The 21,696-nt window shown below is 38.1% G+C and overlaps 1 protein-coding gene across 1 annotated transcript in view; it reads left to right on the top strand.

Annotated features, from left to right (window-relative positions):
• Positions 1-17,510, top strand: part of dvl1a (dishevelled segment polarity protein 1a) — a 42,637-nt gene extending 25,127 nt beyond the window's left edge. Inside the window, exons 4-15 of the mRNA XM_027170447.2 lie at positions 560-675; positions 8,107-8,245; positions 8,392-8,485; positions 8,589-8,658; positions 8,794-8,933; positions 11,433-11,509; positions 11,592-11,659; positions 11,888-11,965; positions 12,062-12,196; positions 12,607-12,774; positions 12,911-13,129; positions 14,991-17,510. Of these exons, the coding sequence (XP_027026248.1) occupies positions 560-675; positions 8,107-8,245; positions 8,392-8,485; positions 8,589-8,658; positions 8,794-8,933; positions 11,433-11,509; positions 11,592-11,659; positions 11,888-11,965; positions 12,062-12,196; positions 12,607-12,774; positions 12,911-13,129; positions 14,991-15,517 (1,831 nt within the window). The 3' untranslated portion in view covers positions 15,518-17,510. The remainder of the gene's footprint in view (positions 1-559; positions 676-8,106; positions 8,246-8,391; positions 8,486-8,588; positions 8,659-8,793; positions 8,934-11,432; positions 11,510-11,591; positions 11,660-11,887; positions 11,966-12,061; positions 12,197-12,606; positions 12,775-12,910; positions 13,130-14,990) is intronic.
• The last annotated feature ends 4,186 nt before the right edge of the window (positions 17,511-21,696 follow it).

Genomic DNA, 21,696 nt, shown 5'->3' with positions numbered 1-21,696 from the left:
GAAATGATTTTCTGTGATAATGGGTCCCCCCCCCAAAAAAAAAAAAAAAAAAAAATTAGTGGGTGCAGATCGAGTAGCGATGACCTCTGAAGTCCTTGCAATTAGCACAAGTCCAACTTTTTTACCTTGGCATTACATTTTTACACCTATCAAAGCAAACCAGACGTGCAACAAATAACGAGCAGCATGTGTTAACATGCTGTAATAATTAAGAAAGCACCTAGTTTATTTATTTCCTGACTCTTCTTGTGCAGAGAGACTCAGATGGAGTTCTCACCAGCCTCAGGTTTCTCTCCAACCCTCAGCAGCATTCCACAAGCTTTGATAGAATAATCAGCCCCACGGCACATCTTCTCACAAACACAAGCACGCATATGCACTAATGCACTTCTGTACTGTGTTGAGTGCTGCACGGCTCGAGGCCAAGTTGCTTCTCCACAATAACAATTAGAATCTCAGACTCTCACCTAGAGAAGAAATACACAAGAGTAAAAGTGTTCATTTAGCTCTTAACAGTTGAACTACTTCTGTGTTTGTGTATGTGTGTGCGTGTGTTTAGTGCCAATGCGGTGAGCAGTCGTGATGGACTAGACACAGAGACAGGCACAGAGTCTCTTGTGAGCCAGCGCAGGGAGAGGGAGCGCGAGAGGAGCCGCAGGGCACGGGACAACAAGCGTAAGTCATCTTGACATTCTAAAAAAAACGTATAACTGTATACCACATGCAACATATCATCTACAAGCAGTCCTAGCGTACATCCTACACGGCTAATGTTCATGTCCCAACTAAGGACAGTTCTATTATGAAAGGGACAGTAACCACAGGTAAAGCATTGTGTTGGGTAAAGCCCATGACAGAGAATTTAAGGACTTCAGAAGTCTAGTAGACAACAAAGCTTACCCTCTTTAGAGCTAGCAGCCCAGAGACCTGTTACTCTGATACAAGACCTGAGACTGGCTAGCATGAGCCTTCTCTTCTTACCTATTGAATTGTGATTCAAAAAAGAAACACTGGATTTTTTTTTTACTGAATATTTTAAAACAGAGGAAAGTCTGAAAAACTGAGGAAAGGCTCTTGACGAATAAAAAGACAAATGTGCCTAAACCTTCATAATAGGTCTGTTTTCATCAGTAGCACACTGATCAATGGTTGTGTACAGAACGCAAGTCCTGACACAGACATAGCAGAAACATCCCTATTCTTTTGTACCGTGTTGAGGTGTTTACAGTGTTGTTCATTTTGCAATGTTATACGAATAACCAGTCAGCAACAAGCAGTACCCCACCCGTTGTGTACCATAAGGTTCTGTTGGCACTAATCTTGGGAATTTTATCAGGTGCCAATTGCCATTTAGCTCAAATGCTTGGGGACCAGTGAAACAGAAGAAAGAGAGCTCTAGATTTCTAAAAAAAAAAATCCTATTTTGGGCGGATTAGAAGTGGACAACATATTATATAATCTTTCTTAGAGGTTTTTGATATTATGATACACAGTGTAGTTTTGTTCACAAATTTAATTATATACTTCATTTAATGGCTTTGAAAATGACTTGTATTTAAAAACTATTAAAACTACAAATAAAAATGTGAAACTCTGGCCCGCGGGCAAAATTTGGCCCGCGGTGTAATTATATTTGGCCCGCGAGATCATATCAAATGTGCATTACAGCAGGCTAGCCGCATGCTCCGCTAATACTACAAATCCCAGAATGCCTTGCCACTGTATTGACGCATAGTCACGAACTGCAAGCGCCCCTCATTCTCTGTTAACAGTCGTTAACAACCATGCTACAGTCACATCGGGCAAGTTAATTCCACCCTCCACAAAAATGGCCAAACGAAAGATGGACAATAGGAGCTTTCAAGACGGGTGAGAGGCAGATTATCTGTTCACGAATATAAAGGACAGACCTGTTTGTCTTGTGTGCTAACAGAGCTAACGTGTCTGTAACGAAAAAATATAACATAAGAAGACACTATAAAACAAAACATTATGAGAAGTATAAGGACCTGGACGTAAAGCAGAAGCTCCAGAAGGCGGAGGAGATGAAAAAAAAGTCTGGTTTCCCGGCAGACTATGTTCATGAAAGCAAAATCAAAAAGTGAAGCTGCTGTAAAGGCTGTAAAGCTTTATTGTGGCAGCAGAGATGGCAAAATCTGCCCGGCTTTTTAATTGAGTTTGTCAAAAAGTGTATGGTCATATTTTGCGAAATGAACACCAATGATGTGTCTTTTATTTCAAATTTAATTTCTTATGTGTTTGTAATATCAAGCTCTGGTTGTTCCAAATCCTGTATTTAAGCAAAACTAAAGTTTGTTTCCACATGAAAAATGTTGAACATTACATATCAGTTGCAGTTAATTTTTCAATAAATATTCAGTTTGGCCCGTGACTTTATCTCAGTTTTATATTTTGGCCCACTGTGAATTTGAGTTCGACACCCCTGATCTACAGTATATCTGTTTTAACTGCTGCTCATGCTGCTTCACCAGGCAGTGTAACATTACCCAGAGGAAAGCATTCTACCCTCTTCCACATACATGAACACACAAATCCTTATGATTGGCCAGTATCACTGTGTTTTGTGGTTTTGGATTTCCTAGCCACAGATTGCTGTGAGACCGAATGGATTTGACAATCTCACAAGCTTCAGATGAAAAAGGTGAATTCTCACCATTTAACACTTTTACAGATTAAGTACAAAACTTTAACATCAAATCTGTGGGTTCTTGTTAGTTTGTTATTGTAGAAACAAAGATTTAACACAAATATATTACAGTGTGCACAATTTCTCAGTAAAGTGTATTTTGACAAAATTCATCATAATATATTATCTCGTCATATTGTCCAGTGCTACATTTTAGAGATTACATAATTAATATCATGGAAGTTTAAGCTATTTTTCCAGCCAGGCCTTGGGAAGACTTAGAGCTTGTTTGTGTTTCGTCGAGTGATTTATGAAGTGTTTGTTTTCTTGGCCTTGTACATCCTGCTTTCAGTTTTAAAAAAGGTCAGAGGCAAGATGAAAGAAGAAGAGAGAAGCTTCTCTCATCAGTAAAGTATGTCCTTTCTTCTCATGTGAATAGACCCATTGGATTTGCAGACAATATTGAGAAACAAGCTATATATTTGAAAATATATTTCTTGGTACTTATTATTTTATGAAACAAAACTTATTGAGATTAGTATATTGAGTTAATAATGGAAGGGAAATTCAGTAATATGTTTGAATGTAATTTTAATGTAGTAATATAGGCTATTTTGGACAGTGGTGGCTCAAGTGGTTAAATCTCTGGGTTGGTGATTAGAGGATCACGCCCGAGTGCTGTCAATCTGCCACTGTGGCCCTTAGCCCTCCCTGCTCCAGAGGCACTGTATCATAGCTGCCCCTGCACTCCGACCCCAACCTCCTCAGCTGGGATATGCGAAAAAAGAATTTGACTGCGCTAATGTTTATGTGATTATAATTAAGGCTTCCATGCCCTCATTTTATAATATATTCCTAAACACCAATATGCTTTCTTCAGGTCTGTGAAATCAGTTTTGCTATTTGATATGTTGAGCTAGTTTGAACTTTTTAATTTCTTAAATAAGTGTTAAATAAGTGTAAATTGGTGCTGACTCTTTAAGGTTTTTAGCTGCCTTAATTAGACACATTCAAATACATGAACTGGAGTGTTAATGAGTATTCCCACTTTTCAGATGGAGGTAGCTGCCACCTTAGATTTAATTGCAGTAATAAACAGGTTGTGTTGTAGCAGGCTTTCAGTTGAATAAAGCCATTATATGTAATATGCGACTATATATGAATATGTAATGTACTGTATATTATATACAATTTATATATAATCTACCCAGTCACTAAAGGGGGTGCACAAACTTTTGCACTCAACCGAACATCACATTCTCATCCTTTTAAAATATCAATCATCTACTTGCTTTTTATGTTTTTAATGCATTTTCACTCATTAAAGATCTTCTGTGCTATTCTTGACCCAACATCATACCCTATAATGATTTGTTCTCTTTTCATCATGCTGCTAGAAGCTCATTAGTAAAAGACTAATTGGTGTGACTTCATTAACAGCAGCACTGATAAATGCCTCAAGCAGGAGAGGCAGATGAAAGCGATTTGTATCTGTGTGTGAGATAAAGAGAGAGCGAGATTATTTGTGAAATCTTGCAATTTAAAACGTCAAGTAAAACAAACACGTCCACTAGGGGTCAGAAAATGAAACACTAACTGAAAAGCTTGCATTTCACTACGAAATAAAGATACTGAGGTCCACAACATACTGTTTAGAAACAGGTTTAGTATTTTCTCTATGCTGACAGATATATGATGATGTGTGGATATCACATACTAAAAGAAACTAAATAATAATAATAATAATAATAATAATAATAATAATAATAATAATAATAATAACAAATATCATTACTTACCAAATGTACATGTTTATTACCATAGCAGTTTAACTAGCTAATTAAAAGAATCAAACTTCAAAGGTTTTAATTTTGTAAATATATAGATATCTTACTCTATATAAATAAAAAAAATAGTTCTGTGTGAGTCACGCTTTAAATGTATTTTTTATTTTTTTGCTTTATGAATTAAAATAATATTGTGTGAAGAATTTGGAGGTTTATTTCTATTTATATACTTACGATATTAAGTAGTATTTTTTCAGCTATCGTGTGTTCTTGTGTTTCATCTGGGAATTGATTATAGAAATTCTTGCTGTCTGTGCGTGTGTTCAGGGATGCTTCCTTGAGAAGTTATGTAATTTGAACTCACAAAGATAGGAATATCTGACTATTTTGATCTTGTGAGTATATTTGACATCTGTAATAAAATCATAGCCCCAAAACACCATATATTGTGAGAAATATGGGCTATTATAGGAAAATTATAATTGATGAGATGGTGTGATGCAACCTGACATGAAGCAGAGCTACTGTGAGAAAAGTTGATTATTTTCCAATAACAGCAGGTCTGAAGTGTTTTAATGAAATTTGTCTGCACAAAAATAGGAACAGCAAACTAGATTTCATCGAATTTAATTTTGTGAAACTGGCAGCTTTTTATTTTAAAGAAGCAGCAACGTCATACAGGATGAGATCTTTCTCATCCTTCTCAAGTCTAGTCTTTATTCTTACTAATATGAATGCTGGAAATATCCTTAATATATACTTCGAATTGCAGAATCTATAAAAGTGACAAACTGTTTCATACATTTGACCTTGTTGTGAACTTGAGCCTGTTCGGAGCAATTTTAAAATCAAAATTCCATAAAAATAACGTATGTATGTGTGATGGATATATATGGGTTGTTTAGTGGTTATAATGTAGCGTAGGGGTTGGACAGGTGCAAGGCCCAGGGGCTGCAGCATTATATGTGTGAATATTAGTCTTCATGCCTCAGGCACTGTTTTATTCACTCTGCTCAACCACTGGGACTGAATACCAACTTGGAAGATACTGAGAGCTCAGAGTGTCTTGCAAATGACTGGATATACTGTTTTATTGCTCTGACTTGACCTATACAACAGTTGAACATTTGTGCCTTTTTGTCTGAAAGATGTGGAAGGCTTTGGGGACTTTCTGAAACAGAAGTAAGCATGAATTCACCGTTTTCCCTCTGGGATGGAAGTCGAGTTGTAATCAGGACAGGTGGGAAATATGAACGGACATTAATTTCTCGTGTTATGCCGTAGTTATTCCCAGCAGGCAAACCTCAGTTCGTAAATCACCGGTCGTTCGGCACACCTGGCCGAGGTCAGACTGGATATCACATGGTTCTGTCCCTGCTCTGGGCGGTGCAGCGTACTGACGTCTTGATTTCTTCATCTCCTCTGGTTTATACGGTATGGGCTGTGTGAGCAGTGTGTCGAGCCACATCCCGCTTTCTGTGGGTTCAATTTTCAGAGAGTTAGAATTAGGCGTGCTGTTCAGAGCAGCTGTAGAGGTAAGATTTATATTGCTGTTGTAATATTACTGCTGTTAATAGAAACTAATATTGATTGTCAAATTGAATTAATGACATAGCAAAATTGTAGGTCAATTGGTTTTACTCTTTTAACTGCTTTTGGATAATGCATTTTATTCCTGACCTGGCATTCCATTTATATTCCATTTGAAGAAGAATGCATTATTTAATTGTAAATAGTTGGGATAATTCTTCAAGGACAAATGATTGTGAGCAGAGCTTTCAACAGTCTCTGTTAGGGTTGGTCAGTATAATACTATAGGATTGATATAGTAATAAATGACATCATTATGTAAACGTCAACTAACTTGAATTGAACTTGTCATGGTTCCATCCTGGTGCGGAGCCTTTGGGGTCCTCTTGGGTTTGATTGTAGCTGGAAAATAATATCAATGATTCTGAAAACAAACCAAGTGAGATGTGAGCTAAAGCTGCTGTGAGCTAAAGCAGGGGTTCAGAGATTAACATATTTTTCCAGGCAACCGTTTGTTGCGCCAAGCTTTACAGGGAGCTATGATTACATTTGATTACATCTCCTTCCCCATATCTGTCTCTGTTTCTCAGTATCTCCACTGCAGATAAGAAGTAGAACTGCTCTTACAGCTGCTGTGATGAAAGGAGGCGATGGAGGACGAATAAGAGCAGTCACACTGAACGGAAACCCGTTGAACCAAGAGTTTAGAGAAAACCTTTTATTGCAGATTTAACACACACCACTTTGGGCTTATTTTTGCTGTATTGGCACGGCCCATGGATTGTGTAACGTGGATGATTTTTTTTTCTTTTCAAATTGAGCTATTAGGCAGTGGACAGTGATGCACTAAAAAGTGATTAGAGCAGCCTTGCTGCAGCACTCGAAGCGGGTTTGGGGTGTGGTGGGGATGTGCTATCCAGCTCAAGGAAGTAATGGACACAGCTACAGTTTTGGAGTGTTTTGGTCGAATGCAGCATCCTTGCCGTCTGGTCAGACCCTTCCAGCGTGTACGATGTCACCCTGAGTCACTGCCACGAGCCTGTCTATGTATGTATGCTTTCGCTGAGACGAATTAAGCACAATTAGACTGCACGTTCTCTCATGCTCCATCAGTAGATGTGTGATTAATTTCTTGTGAGAGACGATGATGATGATTAGATGTTTGAAAGCAGCGCTTTTGAGCCCCAGTAATGCACCAGTAATGGTGATATGATGATGCACATCTTAATGATTAGATGATTGAAAGTGGCAGTAAGAGATGAGGCAATATGGTGGCAGATGCACACAATACTCTTTTAATATAAAATGACATACTTTCTTTAATGTTGTTGGGACTGACTGAGGCCAGACTTCTTTACTGTTCTTTACTTCTTTACTGTTATTGACAGAGAGGCCATGCTTGCTTTATTGTTACTGACAGGCACAGAGGCAACACCTGCTTTTCTGTTACTGACAGGCACAAAGGCCAGGCCTCTGTTATTGTTACTCACGGGCACAGAGGCCATGCCATATTTACTGTTATTGACAGGCACAGAGGCCATGCCTCCTTTATTTTTACTGACAGGCACAGGGGCCACGCCTCCTTTCTTGTTACTGACAGACACACAAGCCACGCCTCCTTTATTAGGACTTACGACACTTTTTTTTTTTGACCATTGTTTATTTTCTATTCCTTTTCCTTAATGGTGCGTTTTTGTTCCATAATACATTTGGTCTATTGTGAATTTGTCAAATATTGTGTAATCAATTGCTGTTGTTTATCATCTGATGTAATGCCCAGCGTACAGAATTTGAAATTAAGATAAACGTGTTACTAAAATTGAGACCAGTGCTATTGTAGATTTTAATTGTTCGATGAGAGAAGTATGCAACTGAAACAATTATTGATTTTAATAATATAATATTTAGAAGCTCCAGTTTAAGTCAGAATTTTTCACATTTCACATTTCTGGCTTTCACATAATTGTACAATATGCATGTTTTTAGATTTCAGTGTTATTGCACTCATTTACAGTTATCATCATGGCTGATTTATATCTGTTACTTTTGTGTTTGTTTTGTAAATCTCCAAGTTCTGCTGTTCTGTTTTTGGTTGAACTGTTTGCTCTGTGAATAAATGCTGTGTGTGTGTGTCTCTCTCAGTCCCTCGGTTAAACGGCCACTCGAAGGCCGAGCGTGCTAATCGGGACTCGGCCATGGGCTACGACAGCACTTCCATGATGAGCAGCGAGCTGGAGTCTAGCTCCTTCATCGACAGTGAGGAAGATGAGGATGCCAGCAGGTTGGTCTGTCCCAAACACTCATTCATCCAGGAGCTATAGACTAGTGTGACACTTCCTTCTCTCTGACCAATCAGAATTAAGAATTCAGAATGTACGCTTGAATTGCAGAGGTTTATCTGCTACTCTTCTTTGCATTGTTGTGCAGATTGAGCAGCTCCACAGAACAGAGCACTTCTACTCAACTCATGCGCAGGCACAAGCGACGACGACGGAGACAGAAAGTAGCCAAAATGGACAGGGTGAATTTCTTACATCTTAAAAGCAGAGTTAGTGGAATTGAGTGGTAATGACGCATTTTAGAGAGGAACGTTAAAGGGTTTTTTTTGTGTCTTTTTATGACAGTCCTCATCATTCAGCAGCATAACAGATTCCACCATGAGCCTCAACATCATCACAGTCACTCTCAACATGGGTACGATCTCATGATGTCTCCTGTCTCTGACTCAACATCTGAATCAGAGCCTTTCCACAGTAATGCCGATGACAGTCACCATGTGTGTACACCACTGTGTAAAGGCCATACTGATACTGTGATACTTTCCTACAGAGAAGTACAATTTCCTGGGCATCAGCATCGTGGGGCAGAGTAATGACCGAGGAGATGGAGGCATATACATCGGCTCTATAATGAAAGGTGGCGCCGTAGCAGCCGATGGCCGAATTGAGCCTGGAGACATGCTGCTGCAGGTGAAGCATCACTTAACCGTGCATAAAGTTCGCATTTTTAAGGAATAGTTTTCCCAATTTCCCTCAAATCCATTAAGTCTAGATATAGATGGACCTGATGCTTTGCTCTAAAACTATAAGGCTAATGTTGCACCCAAATAAGGAAAATGGTCTGCATATGGCTCCCAGTTATCCATAAAAAAATGGATAAATGATATAAACTCTTTACCCATGCTCATATGGTATCACACTGCATGAGCTTTAAAGGAGTCAGAGAAGTGGGTCTAGGATTGAAGATGCAATTATGCATAATTATAGTTCAAAACTTAGTTATACTTACTTATTTATACTTATCTTTTACTTTTTTAATTTTATTCATAAAAAACAATATGGCCTTTTTAAAGACACTCATTACCAACTCGCCACCTCCACCACTTTTAGAGGATAATAAGGATATACTTAGTTACGTATAATGTAGGACTTTTACCAAATAAATATAGGAAAAGCAGAAGGAAATTATAATAGGTCCATATCAAATCAAATCATCAAATCAAACATAATTTACAGAGCACTTTAAAACAACCAAAGTTGACCAAAGTGCTATACAGAAAAATATATACACATAAAATACTCATCTCGTACAAGACATAAAAACAAGAAAACGAACTAAGAACAAAATGGCAAAATCAGGTGTTAAAAGCCAAGGGAAAAAGGTGGGTTTTAAGAAGTGACTTAAAAGAAGACAATTAAGAGGCCTGTCTAATGGGCAGTGGCAGATCGTTCCACGTTTTAGGAGCTATTACAGCAAAGGCACGGTCCCCTCTAAGCTTCCGTTTAGTTTTGAGCACATTCAGGAGCAGTTGATCAGCTGACCTGAGAGAACGGTTGGGTCTATAAGGGTGTAGCAGCTCAGAAATGTATGGTGGGGCAAGACCACTTTAAAAACGAATAAGCACACGATGTTGGTGACATGGACTCATACTGCTATCCTATAAAACTGTTTTTGAGCAAAAGAAAGACACGATTGTGTGGTGTTTTCTTTCACACTAAAAGAAGTATGAGATTCAGTACTGCTTTGTGTAATATAAGCTCTAAATGGTCTGAAGTATTACTGTTTTGTATAGGGGCTGTAATATAACACTTTGGAGGAAGGAAATGTGAAGGTTTTAATGTGTAGGTGTTTTCTGGCTCTCTCATATACAGTAGGGTCATTCAGGAATAAAATGCAGTCATTCGTGCTAGATCTCAGAGTGCTCAGTAAAACACAGAGTGGCACTAATAAATAAAATCTTCTTAGCATTAAACATGCATTAAGAGAATAAACTTGAACTGTGTAACTTACATGATTATTTGCTTATCCCATAAACAGCTTATCAGCCAGGATAGTTTTGTTTATCTGCTGGAAGTTTGTCACTTTAGCATAAATGTAAATCTTTCAAAATTGTGTATTCATTAACTATTTGAATAGGAGGTTATACAGCAAGAACAAGATGAGTTGGTTTATTAATATAAAACAAGCAGCAGTTTCCTAATGATATGCAGATTCTCCTCATGATCGCATGACACTGATTTATTTAATGAAAAAAGATGTACACAGGATTAGTAGTAGTCCCTCAGTAGTCAGAATGAAAGTCAGTTAGGTCAGGTGTCATTTGATCTTCCCGTATTACGCATTTCTTGGTACACAGTCTTGTTTTTTTACAGTCATTTCACAGCTTGTGTGTCTGTCTAGTCTCCGGCTTTGCTCACTACATTCTTCGTTTCAGCGCCTCTCCATTTCTTTCCTGTTCCACAAACTCCAGATCTTGGTTTTTCACTACTCACTCCCTGCTTAGTGACTAGTGTATATTCCCAGACTTGACCCTGGGTCCTGGTCAGATTTACACAATAGTTTTTACCATCAGACATCCTGAGTCATAAACCGACTTTTATAAAGTGGAGTAACAATTTGAATTTCATTATGAGTTGTTTGTATCCGGAACTTGGGTTTAACATGAGAGGACAAATATCTGTGATTTAACGTTGCTAGGCAACCGGACAATATGGACAATGCGCTATCAGCTAGCTTATTCTGAGGCTAAAATGGTGTTAGCTAAAACTGGTCCCAAAGAGACTAATAGATAATACAAAACTGGTGGAAAAGCAACATTTCCCATCATTTCCTAAGGCTGTGTATTACTAAAATTGCATTGTTATTACTCACATTATGTTGAGAAACCTAAAACTTGCGTGATAATGAATGTGTTTCAGCGCTTTCAGAAAATATTTTCCACACGAACAAGCCGTGGCAGAACTAAATCACATGAATCATTTTTGAGCTGTGTGATACTTTATTGTTCTAAAATGGCCATGAAAAGCAGTAGGCTACTTACCAACCATTCTGAATGAAACGTTTGATGTGTTATAATTAAACAGTTTTGTGGCAGTTTTCTTTTCTGATGACAGTCCAGACTTCAAAACCTGACTGAACCTTGTGTACACCATGAAGCTTATTGCTGAAACAAAGTGCCTTTTGTGCAGGTGAATGATGTGAACTTTGAGAACATGAGTAATGATGATGCTGTACGGATTCTACGGGAAATCGTCTCCAAGCCTGGGTGAGATGTAACGCTGAATCTCCTCATCAGTGCACTCAGAACACTGGCACTCATACTGACTTCTACTGAACTCTATTTTCAGACCCATAAGTCTCACAGTGGCTAAGTGCTGGGACCCCTCTCCTCGCAGTTACTTCACCATCCCCAGAGGTACAGCATATCACGTTTTCATGATTTAATAACAGCATTAAACAGCAGCGTTACCGGCAGGGGTTATTTTCTGCTCAAATGTTCCACTGGGATACAATAATCGACCATTATATCTTTATCTTTTAATGCACAGGTTAAGATGCATTGTTATTGGATCTCTTAAGTCCAGTTAAGTCCCAAATCATGTTAAAGAGGCAATCTAATGACCATTTCTTGGCTTTTTTCCAGCGGAGCCCGTAAGACCGATCGATCCTGCTGCCTGGATTACTCACACAACTGCACTGACTGGAACTTATCCACACTACGGTATGCTGCGGTAAAACCCTGGGTATTCTGAGTGGTTCATAACTGTTTGTGCTTCAATTACATTTTAATCTTCTTGTTTTTATTGTTATTTCTTAGAGCTGGATGACTTGCCTCTCTCAGCTAGTAAAACTGAAATGGCCACAATAGTGAAAGTGATGCAGCTGCCAGATTCAGGACTGGAGATCAGGGACAGGATGTGGCTTAAGATCACCATAACTAATGCTGTCATTGGTGAGTGGAACCTAATGCTGTCATTGGAACAACATGTGGATGGAAATGAAATATATTTCATGCTCTTGAGATGAGCACTGGATATGAGATCCAGCAACATCCCTTAACAACAGAGCAGAAAGATCCTGAGAGAAGGAGAGATACACATGATTGCTTTTTAATCATGCACAGTTGCTTTGATTTATGGGAACCACAGAAAATAAATTCTTATTCTTATTATTTTTAAACAACTCTGACAGGCTCAATCAATTTTCTATGGGTGTGGGCATCAATTAAATTTTTTATTTAATTTTGCCACTAGGGGGAGTGGTTTGACTCTCTTAATTATTCAGTGGACTGTAAAAAGCACTCATGCTTTGAGATACATCAGTTGTGTAAAATTATACGTCTTGGTGATATGTATTTGTTAGGTGCTGATGTGGTGGACTGGCTGTATTCACGGGTGGAAGGCTTCAAGGACCGGCGTGACGCCCGAAAATACGCCAGCAGTTTGTTGAAACACGGCTACCTGAGACACACTGTCAATAAGATCACTTTCTCGGAACAATGCTACTACACATTTGGAGATCTGTGCCAAAGTACGTCCGTGTTTCTGTCTAGTGTAGCTGAAGGACTTCTTTACATTGTGTTAGACTGCACACATGCCTCATCAATCAGTCAGCCTCATCTACAATTAGCATAGAATTACACCTGTTTTTTTTTTTTGGCTTATAGACATGGCCACTCTGAACCTGAATGATGGATCTAGTGGTGGTGGTTCAGAGCAAGACACTCTTGCCCCCCTCCCTCCAGTGGGTCCTAACCCGTGGCCTGCAGGTGGGCAGCCGTACCCGTATCCAGGCTACCCAAACCCACCGCCCGGGTTCCCACCTGGATACTCAGAGCCCTGCCACAGTTTCCACAGCGGAAGTGCCGGCAGCCAGCAGAGTGAAGGTAAGACTGTATGTGATGTGTGTCTGTGTGTGTGTGTGTGTGTGTGTGTGTGTGTGTGTCTGCTAGGAAGAGGAAAATGAAAGAAAAAAGGAAGATAATTGGGAAGTGGCTATGGGGGAGAAAAATATTGTTGTGTCGTGGATTAGGGGGATGCCCCTTTCTCGATCCTGCACATCTCCTGCTTTTAGTTTTACTTTTGAAATACATAAAGTCAAATTAGAGGAAGTGATTATTCAATTCATATCCATTACATTGCCGTTTCTCTGTTACTTCAGCCAGAAGGAAATGCATTGCATTTCTTGACTGTGATAGGTCAAGTATTTATAATATAATTTCTAACACAGTATATACTGGGTGTTTATACTCGACTTAAATGTATAATAGCAACAATTATGGGTGTCAGCCAGTCATCTGTTTTGTTTTTTTAAATGTTCATTGTCAGCACTTTTACTTCAACCCAGTTCATTTGGACATTCTATAACCAATTTTAACACACATCAACAATCTTATATTGACATGTGGAATTTCCTGACTTTGTTTTTATATGTCTTTATTGATTGATTATCTCTTCTTTTAAGTGCATATGAAATTATATGTAAGAAACTTCCTTAACTAATCTGAAATCCTTTTCCTGTTACTCATTTTATTTTTATCTTTGCAACATAAAAATTCCCTGCCAGACTGGTTCTTACCTATAAAAACAACAGAATAGCTTTAGCTCTAAGCATTTTTGGCATGGAAGATTGACATGCACATTAATAGTGACTCCTGATCATTTTTTGTTCATTTGTATGTGGCTGTGTGTATGTTGTGTGTGCTAGAGTTTGAGGATTTGCAGTGCAGGAAGAGTTTTGGTCCTGGATGTGTAGGGTGAGTGAGTGGGCGTGGGTGTAAAGTGGGCTTGTGACTTGGCTGCATGGCAGGCGTGCGTGTGGTAACTCTGTTGTTCCCTTTGTTTCTGCTGGGCAATGATAGACTGAAGGAGGATTGCTAACAGGACTGGGGGGATCTGGTAAGCCTGCCATCCACCCATCACCCCTGCTCCCTGTCTGCTTTCCTCTCTGTGTGCCTCCGCTTCCTGTTCATCTTTTTACCACTCGGTCACGATGCCATAACGCAGTCGGCTCATCGGTCCAGCTGACCCTGGGTTACAGCTAATCATGTTCTTCCCGTGTGCTGCTCTGCTCTGTTCTCATTGTGGTGTCACTCATGGTGTGCATGACCAGTGGAACCGAGAAATGCCTTCATTTTCATTAGAAGATCATTTTCAGTGTGGGTTGACCTTTTTCCAATGAGGAAGCTTTGGTAGGCATTAGGCAGGGAGTGATCGGAAGGAAAATAATGCTTCATCACTGTCATGTGTTGTCTGCTGAACTTGAGTGCAAATGGGTCTGGGGCAGAGGTAATGCTACCATTAAGAAACAAAAAAACATTATTTAATCTTAATGCCGTTACAAACCTTATGTTCTGTTCCTTAGAAATACATCCTTCATTGTTTTCATTAATTATAAGAATTAATTATATCAATACCCTTGTGAAATTTGATTTTATTTTATGAATATGTGAATGACCTTTATGGACATAAGCATTGTGTGTGTGTGTGTGTGTGTGTGTGTGTGTGTGTGTGTGTGTGTGTATATGCAAAGAGATTGAGAGCAAAAATAATAAATCGACTGACCATGTGTCCTTGGGGAACTATATAAATAATAATGCAATGTAACACAAATAATAATAATGTTGAGTAAGATAAGTTATTTGGGTTGAACAGAGCATACGGTAAAAATCCTCAAACTGACATTAAAAAGTGCTGCTCTATAACTCGTGCCCTTTACTTCAAGTTTTGGTTCTCTTTTCTCATCAGGCAGTAGAAGTAGCGGCTCTAACCCCAGCGCAGGTAAAGGAAGAAGGCCCTCTCCTCGAGACAAGGAGCTCAGGTCGACATGCTGCGTGGGAACAGACTCTGAACCAGTTCAATGGCCTGGCGTCCAGGGCCAGAGAGCACCCAGTCAGCAGAGTCATCACAGTCACACCCGCTCCTGCACCAGTCACACTTGCTCCGGGCACAGCCATGCTGCACCCCAGCGGAGTCACAGTGTGTCCCAGCACAGCCATGCCTCCTTCTCCTATAGCCATGCTCCCTTTACTCAGCTTGGCCACGCATCCTGTGCACACAGCGAGAGGAGCCACGCCTCCTCTTATGGCCCCCCTGGCCTGCCTCCTCCGTACTGCTTAGCGCGGCTGGCTCCTCGAGCCACTGTGAGCAGCGGTCCTCCTGGAGCACCGCCCGTGCGTGAGCTAGCAAGCATCCCTCCAGAGCTCACAGCGAGTCGGCAGTCTTTTCAGCACGCTATGGGTAACCCTTGTGAATTCTTTGTTGATATTATGTGACAGGCACAGTGCCTGTTTTTTAAAGAGCACAAATCCTTCATACTCCCCTTTGCTCTCTTAATTTCCTGCTACTGACGATCCCAGCACTGAGAATGTACCCACCATCTTCCCTCAGTGGAGGACACTAAAAAAAAAAAAACTCAGCACAGACCTCTGCATTGGCAAAGCAAACAGCATGATGATAGACTTTAGCTGTTGAAATGGCTGCTGTTGGATAGTTTTTGGCCCAGTGCAGAGCTCCACTCCGGTATATTGAGTGTATCCACTCTATCAGAAGTGAACCGGAAGCCAAAGGTCGCACTTACAGCTCAAACTTTGTAGCTCATCTGCATTTGGACAAAACAGCAGGTGATATTCAGATGCCAAGTCAAGTCTGTCTAACAAAACAAAATTTCAATAAATAATTGCCTAGAAGTGAGAGATCTGCTAAGTTTGCATTTTACAAACATTGGCACTTAGTGTAAAATTTCTTCATAAGTTGTAAATGTTGTCTAAAAGTATTGATGCGTTTGTCCTTGTTATTTGAAATTCATAATGTACTCACAATGTCCAAGCGACAATCAGTCATACACACAGTCTGACTTAAATGATGTGTGGGGTTAAATGGCGTCACCTTAATTCTGCCAAATTGCTCAGAAACCCTTTTACATGAATATCTTCTGCCTCTCTGACACAATGAACTCAGATTAATTCCACATATTGTAAAGTGCAATAACGCATTGCTCAGACACTCAAGGTCTAGAGAGCAAGGAACAGCTTTTACGGCCCAGTTTGATGAGATCATATATATTAGTTGGAATTAAACATTCCCATCATATGATCAAATGCTGTTGTCAGACATTAAGCTGTGTTTCACTTTTTTGTAAAACAAATGAAGTTGTTTTGATTTGGATGAAAAGACTTGTTTTATGGGGACGTTTTCTGGTAAAGTGGTGAAGTCTAAAAATTAGTTTTTAACCTTTTTACCCAGGTCTCAGTGGGGAACATCGAAAGTGTCATTTTAACTCTTGAAGCACTTTTAACAGCGTTACCTGTTTGGCCCTGTAGTATAAAACACTGTTCGTAACGGAAGCTATTTACTTTATTTCTTCAAGTAAAGAAGAATAACAAATTGTACATAATGGAACAAAATATATATATTATATAATTGAAAAAGAATAAATAAAATATATGGGTTAAGATGTGGTCTGAGATTGATTTCGGTGTGGAGTTATAATGGCATTAAATCAGGATTTCTGAGCAGCTCTTAAAAAAAAAAAGTATAAAGTTTCCAAACCTGGGAAAATCGGTCATCATTGTGGAAAAAAGGATATATTTTTCTGTCAAATTAATATTTGAAATTCTGTTGTTTCCCTATTTTCTCCACTTACCCCTCAAACAGGCTTTCTAATGAACATCATATTTCATCTTATTTTACTTTTTACTGATCTTCTACAGAAAGATCAGTTCCATGACAATATTTTTTTAAATTTTTTTTTAGTAACAGCACATCCTAGTTTTTTTCTAATTATTATCCCACAGCGATTTGCCAACATTAATAGTTTTTTCTTTATTAAAGAATGACACATTGTACCGTTGTTCCCCGCCCAGCGTCTTTATTTTCTGTCTGTTGAAGTTAATAAAATAACACAAAAATAAAAGGAACAACTCTACCTCTGATTGTAATAAAGTAGTTACACTGCAGAGTCTTTTCTCTTTACAGAAAGCTTCACTTTGTCCATTATATCAGTACACTTCCTTTTATGTGGAGCTTCCACTATCACAACCCTGGTGTCAATTGTTGCTATAGCAACAGTAACGTTTTCGAAAGATCTGTCAGAGCTAATCAACGTTTTCTAATCGGTCAGATTTGAGAATCCATCAACATTGTGGTACGATGTTAATGCTCGAATCTTTTAAATAATAACCAGGAAACATTTACTGTAGGTTGAAACATGGAAAGTCTTTTTAAGGATTTATATATAACATGAATAAAACTCCTCTATTACAATCACATGAAGGATCTGGTAGTTCTGTCATCACTATTAAGTCTTAGTTAAAACTGCCATAACTAAAAAAAATATTTGCTTTGGGTTTCTTTACAGAAATTTAGCGTAAGGAAGTGAATCAGCAGCTAGCCCTCAGTTCAATGAACCATAGCCCACTGCTTTTCATGGAAAGTGTGTGTGTGCGTGTGTGATGTGTGCGTGCTTGCGTGTGTGTGCGTGTGTGTGTGTGTGTGTGTGATTTGCATCTGTTTGTGTGGCCGATTCTCTTCTAAAGTTTGTACCAGTGTTTCTCATTCAGCCTGTTAAAATATGATGACAGTTTGTCTGTAAAATATTAACACTATTGAGAAACTGAAAAGACGTCCAGGTGAGTGTGTACAAGGTACAGTGTCAATATGACGTGGAACATGTACGAGTACAAATATTGTAAAAGCGAGACTCCGTCAGAGACACTCACTCACACACACCCTCTGATGGTGCAGAGCGGTGTGGGCTTTTGCTGTCACATTGTCACACTCATTATGAATGTCAGTGTGGGTTTGTGTGGTGTGATCATTGAAGGTGTTGAACTGCGAGAGATACAGGCTCTTGCACATGACGCAGTAATGCATTAAATACTCCGTTACGCAGCAGATTCAGTATCAGGCACACTTAAAATAGACTCGAGGAAATGTCTTTGCACAATAATCAGCTTTAGATGATGAATGTTTAGCCTTTGCACTTTCAAATCATAAAGATTAAAGGTTAAGATAAAGAGGTAGAAGGAGAAAAATTGGAGAGAGTTGAAATATATGTTGGATAAACTTTGTTTGTCTATTGAGTAATTAAAACAAGTCAAACCCTTATGTTTTAAAGCTGTTTTTATTATGTTATCATATTTCCTTGTCAGTTTTGATCTATTTTCATGACTAATTGAGGAGTAACTAAAATAACAACCTTTTTTTCCCCCTAATGTCAGTCCATACACTTGTAAATTGGTAGCTGTCATGTGAAGGAGAGAGAGGAAGGGAGAGGGATAGAGAGAAAGAGGGAAGGAGCCACACAGAGTGAGGTTTTGTGTATAAATTGAATGCAAATAGAATTATTTTGTTTAGCCAGATGCATACGGATCTTTCTTTTACTTTCATTTTCTCTATCTTGTGCAGTGTCGATAAGTCCCTGCTGGTTTGCAATTCAAAGCTTCTATTCATTCTCATCTGTCCTTTCTAACCTTCCAAATGGACACTCTGGTAATTACCAAACTGACCAAGTGGTCCTGTCTTTATAATAAAAGGAAGGATGACTGCATGATACAGCTGAATCAAGTTTGTTCCTTAAACGCAAATTCTTCATAAACAATGTGAAAATTCCCTTGATGAGACACTCTTATAGTCATGTGTACAGTAATAAACAAGTGGGATTTTATAATAATGCTTAACTCGAGGCAAATGTGAAACATTCATGTGGAAAGTCAGGGACAGACAGATTTCTCAATCCGGATAAACTACTAAGTTTATGTCTAGAAGGAAATCTTCAGTATTATGGTAAACTGAATGTCAGATAGCAAGATAAAAATGCTGAGACATGTCAGGTATGATATTTTACATGTTACAGTAAGAGTTTTGCCCATCTACTAGAGGTTGTAGCATTTCATGTTACTTCCTCATTCCTTATAGCTCCATTTTTAAATATACCGTCTATATATATATATATATATATATATATATATATATATATATATATATATATATATATATATATAGACATAATCTATATATATATTCTGAGCAATATATAAGACGTAAAACCAGCTTGCGTACAAACATTTTGGAATATATTAAGTTTTTATGAACGGAGGAAGTACTTGTAATGTACTGTATTTCAGTAAAGATATGTATGCATGTATGTATAGTACAGTGCCATAAGTCTATGCAATCGCTCCTATTAGGATCAGAGAATTACTAGTTAACCCTATTTACCAGTACATTGGTGTTCCATGTCACCAGCGGAAAGGAAATCAATTTATCGGACTTCAGTTAGTAAAAACAAATAAATTCTATTTGTATGTTAAAGTCAGGACACTGCTGGCTTTCAGTCTGAGATGTTTTATCTCAAACAGAAAGTTAATGGTTGAAGTTCGAGTGGTTAAATTTTAGATGTGTATGAACAAGCACTTGGGGCATCTCAGACAACAGAAATGGGTTTAATATTAATATTTACTTTGAAGATGATAGAAACATTTGTGTGAAAAAAAACAACTGTTTTTATTTGAAACATTTCTATTAATTTATTTCCCTAACTTGGCTTATGAAAAACTATGAGCCATTTCATATGAGCCATTAACTCCACCACTGTGGTGTGTGACACGACAAAGACACATTTTGTATATGAATACAGAAAAAAATCCACCTTGGATAAAAATCTACTGTAAAAGAAGTTCCACAAAGGTTTTTTTTTAAGGTTTACTTACTTAATTGTTTTTCTGTGTCATTTTGTTAAAGTGTCAATAACCGTGAATAAACTGTAATAAACTACTGTGGCCTCACTGAAAATGGACAGTTCTTCCAGTTCTTCATGAGGTTTTTTTTTTTCTCCCTTTCTGGTTTTTTTTTCTGGTTTTTCCAGACGCTATCTGATTCATCAGGTTATGTCCTTCAATAACACATATTCCCTATAGAGATGTCTTTTGTGAAAGCCAAAGGGATTAACCCTCTCTGTTTATGGATGTTTGAATCTTTCCGGATTTATTTTTCTGCAGGTATTGTCCTAACATGCAATACAGGAAATCTTCTAACCTACCTGTCAGTTGACTGTATTTTGGTCATGCGAGACTTGACCCTAAAAAGAATTGGGGGAAAAAAAAAAGATAAATAAAATATACAATGAGCACTATTATGCCTAAGGTTTTTCACTCATACTAACTAAGGCCTACATCAATGTCAAGAGGAATGAAAAAGTATCAATAAACATACAAAAGACACAGTTTTCATAAACCATGTGTCACAATTCAGAGTTTAATATCCATAGTTACCCTGTGTGTTTTTTTTTCAGTGTCACTGTCATCTTTGGCTTGCTCATGTAGAATCTAGATCCAATGCTTATCGTTAAAAGCTTTACAGAGATACTAGACTTCTGACCTAGCTGCAGCGTTATGGAAATAAACGCAAGTTTCCAAACCATAAAAGGTTTTTATTATGACTCTTCAAATCCAATGATTATTGTTTCAGGAAAAAAGGAATTATATTATGTCTTCCAGAGAAAAGACAAATAGTTTCCAAAATTATCAAGTGAACAGTAAAGCGGTCTTTAAAAATGTATTGCTACCAAGTCTGTGTGAACTCATGTGCTTTCTTTAAATGTGACTTTATACAGAGCCACACAAAAGTCAGAAGCACTGATTTATGTAGTAGCTGATTAAGAAAAAATACATTAAAAATACATAAAAAAAAATTACATTAGCTTTAGGGTAAATCTTCCTTAAACTAGAGAACATCTATTTTTTTCTTTGATTTTTCAGGATGCAAATTTGCTAAAACCCCCCTTGATTTGCTATTTCTATTTTTCCTGCAATTTTGTCAGGCAAAGTTCCCTCATGTAAAATAAAAATAAATAGCAGTGCAGAAGAACCACCATGGACCACTTCAGGCTAGATATTTAGTAATGGACCAGTTTCATCATAAACATAGAGGTTTATTGTTAGATACAAAGATGCTAACTTATATTTTCCCTGCAATCCATGTCATTGATTAGCATCATTATCTGTCCACAGAGCTAGATTATACTAGCTGGCCACTTGATAATTGCTGGTTGGAATTATTATGGTTATGAATTATTCTTAGCTATTCTGAACATTGGTGTGGTTTAAAAAATGTTCCAGTAGTTTTATTGCAACGGTGGCAAGGAAAATCTCCCTGACATGGTATGAGAAAGAAACCTTGAGAAGAACCAGACTCTAAAGATAAACCATTCCCATCTGGGTGGCAATGGAAAATGCAATGATACATTTATTTTGTCCCTGTCAATTACTTAAACGAGACCCTGGCCTTGTTTTTTCTTTTCTTTTGCTTATGTTTTTCCAAAAGAAAAGTCCAGTAATTTAATACAAATAGACATAATCTATTCAGGGTTGCAAAGCTGGGGACTGACATCAAAAAGAAGTTGTGTGGGAAGCAAGCAGTCCAAATGTGCACTTAAAAGTGAACTGAGTTCATT

This window comes from Tachysurus fulvidraco, chromosome 23 (assembly GCF_022655615.1).
Source record: "Tachysurus fulvidraco isolate hzauxx_2018 chromosome 23, HZAU_PFXX_2.0, whole genome shotgun sequence".
NCBI classification, from domain to species: Eukaryota; Metazoa; Chordata; class Actinopteri; order Siluriformes; family Bagridae; genus Tachysurus; species Tachysurus fulvidraco.
This window is presented reverse-complemented; position numbering and strand designations above follow the sequence as displayed.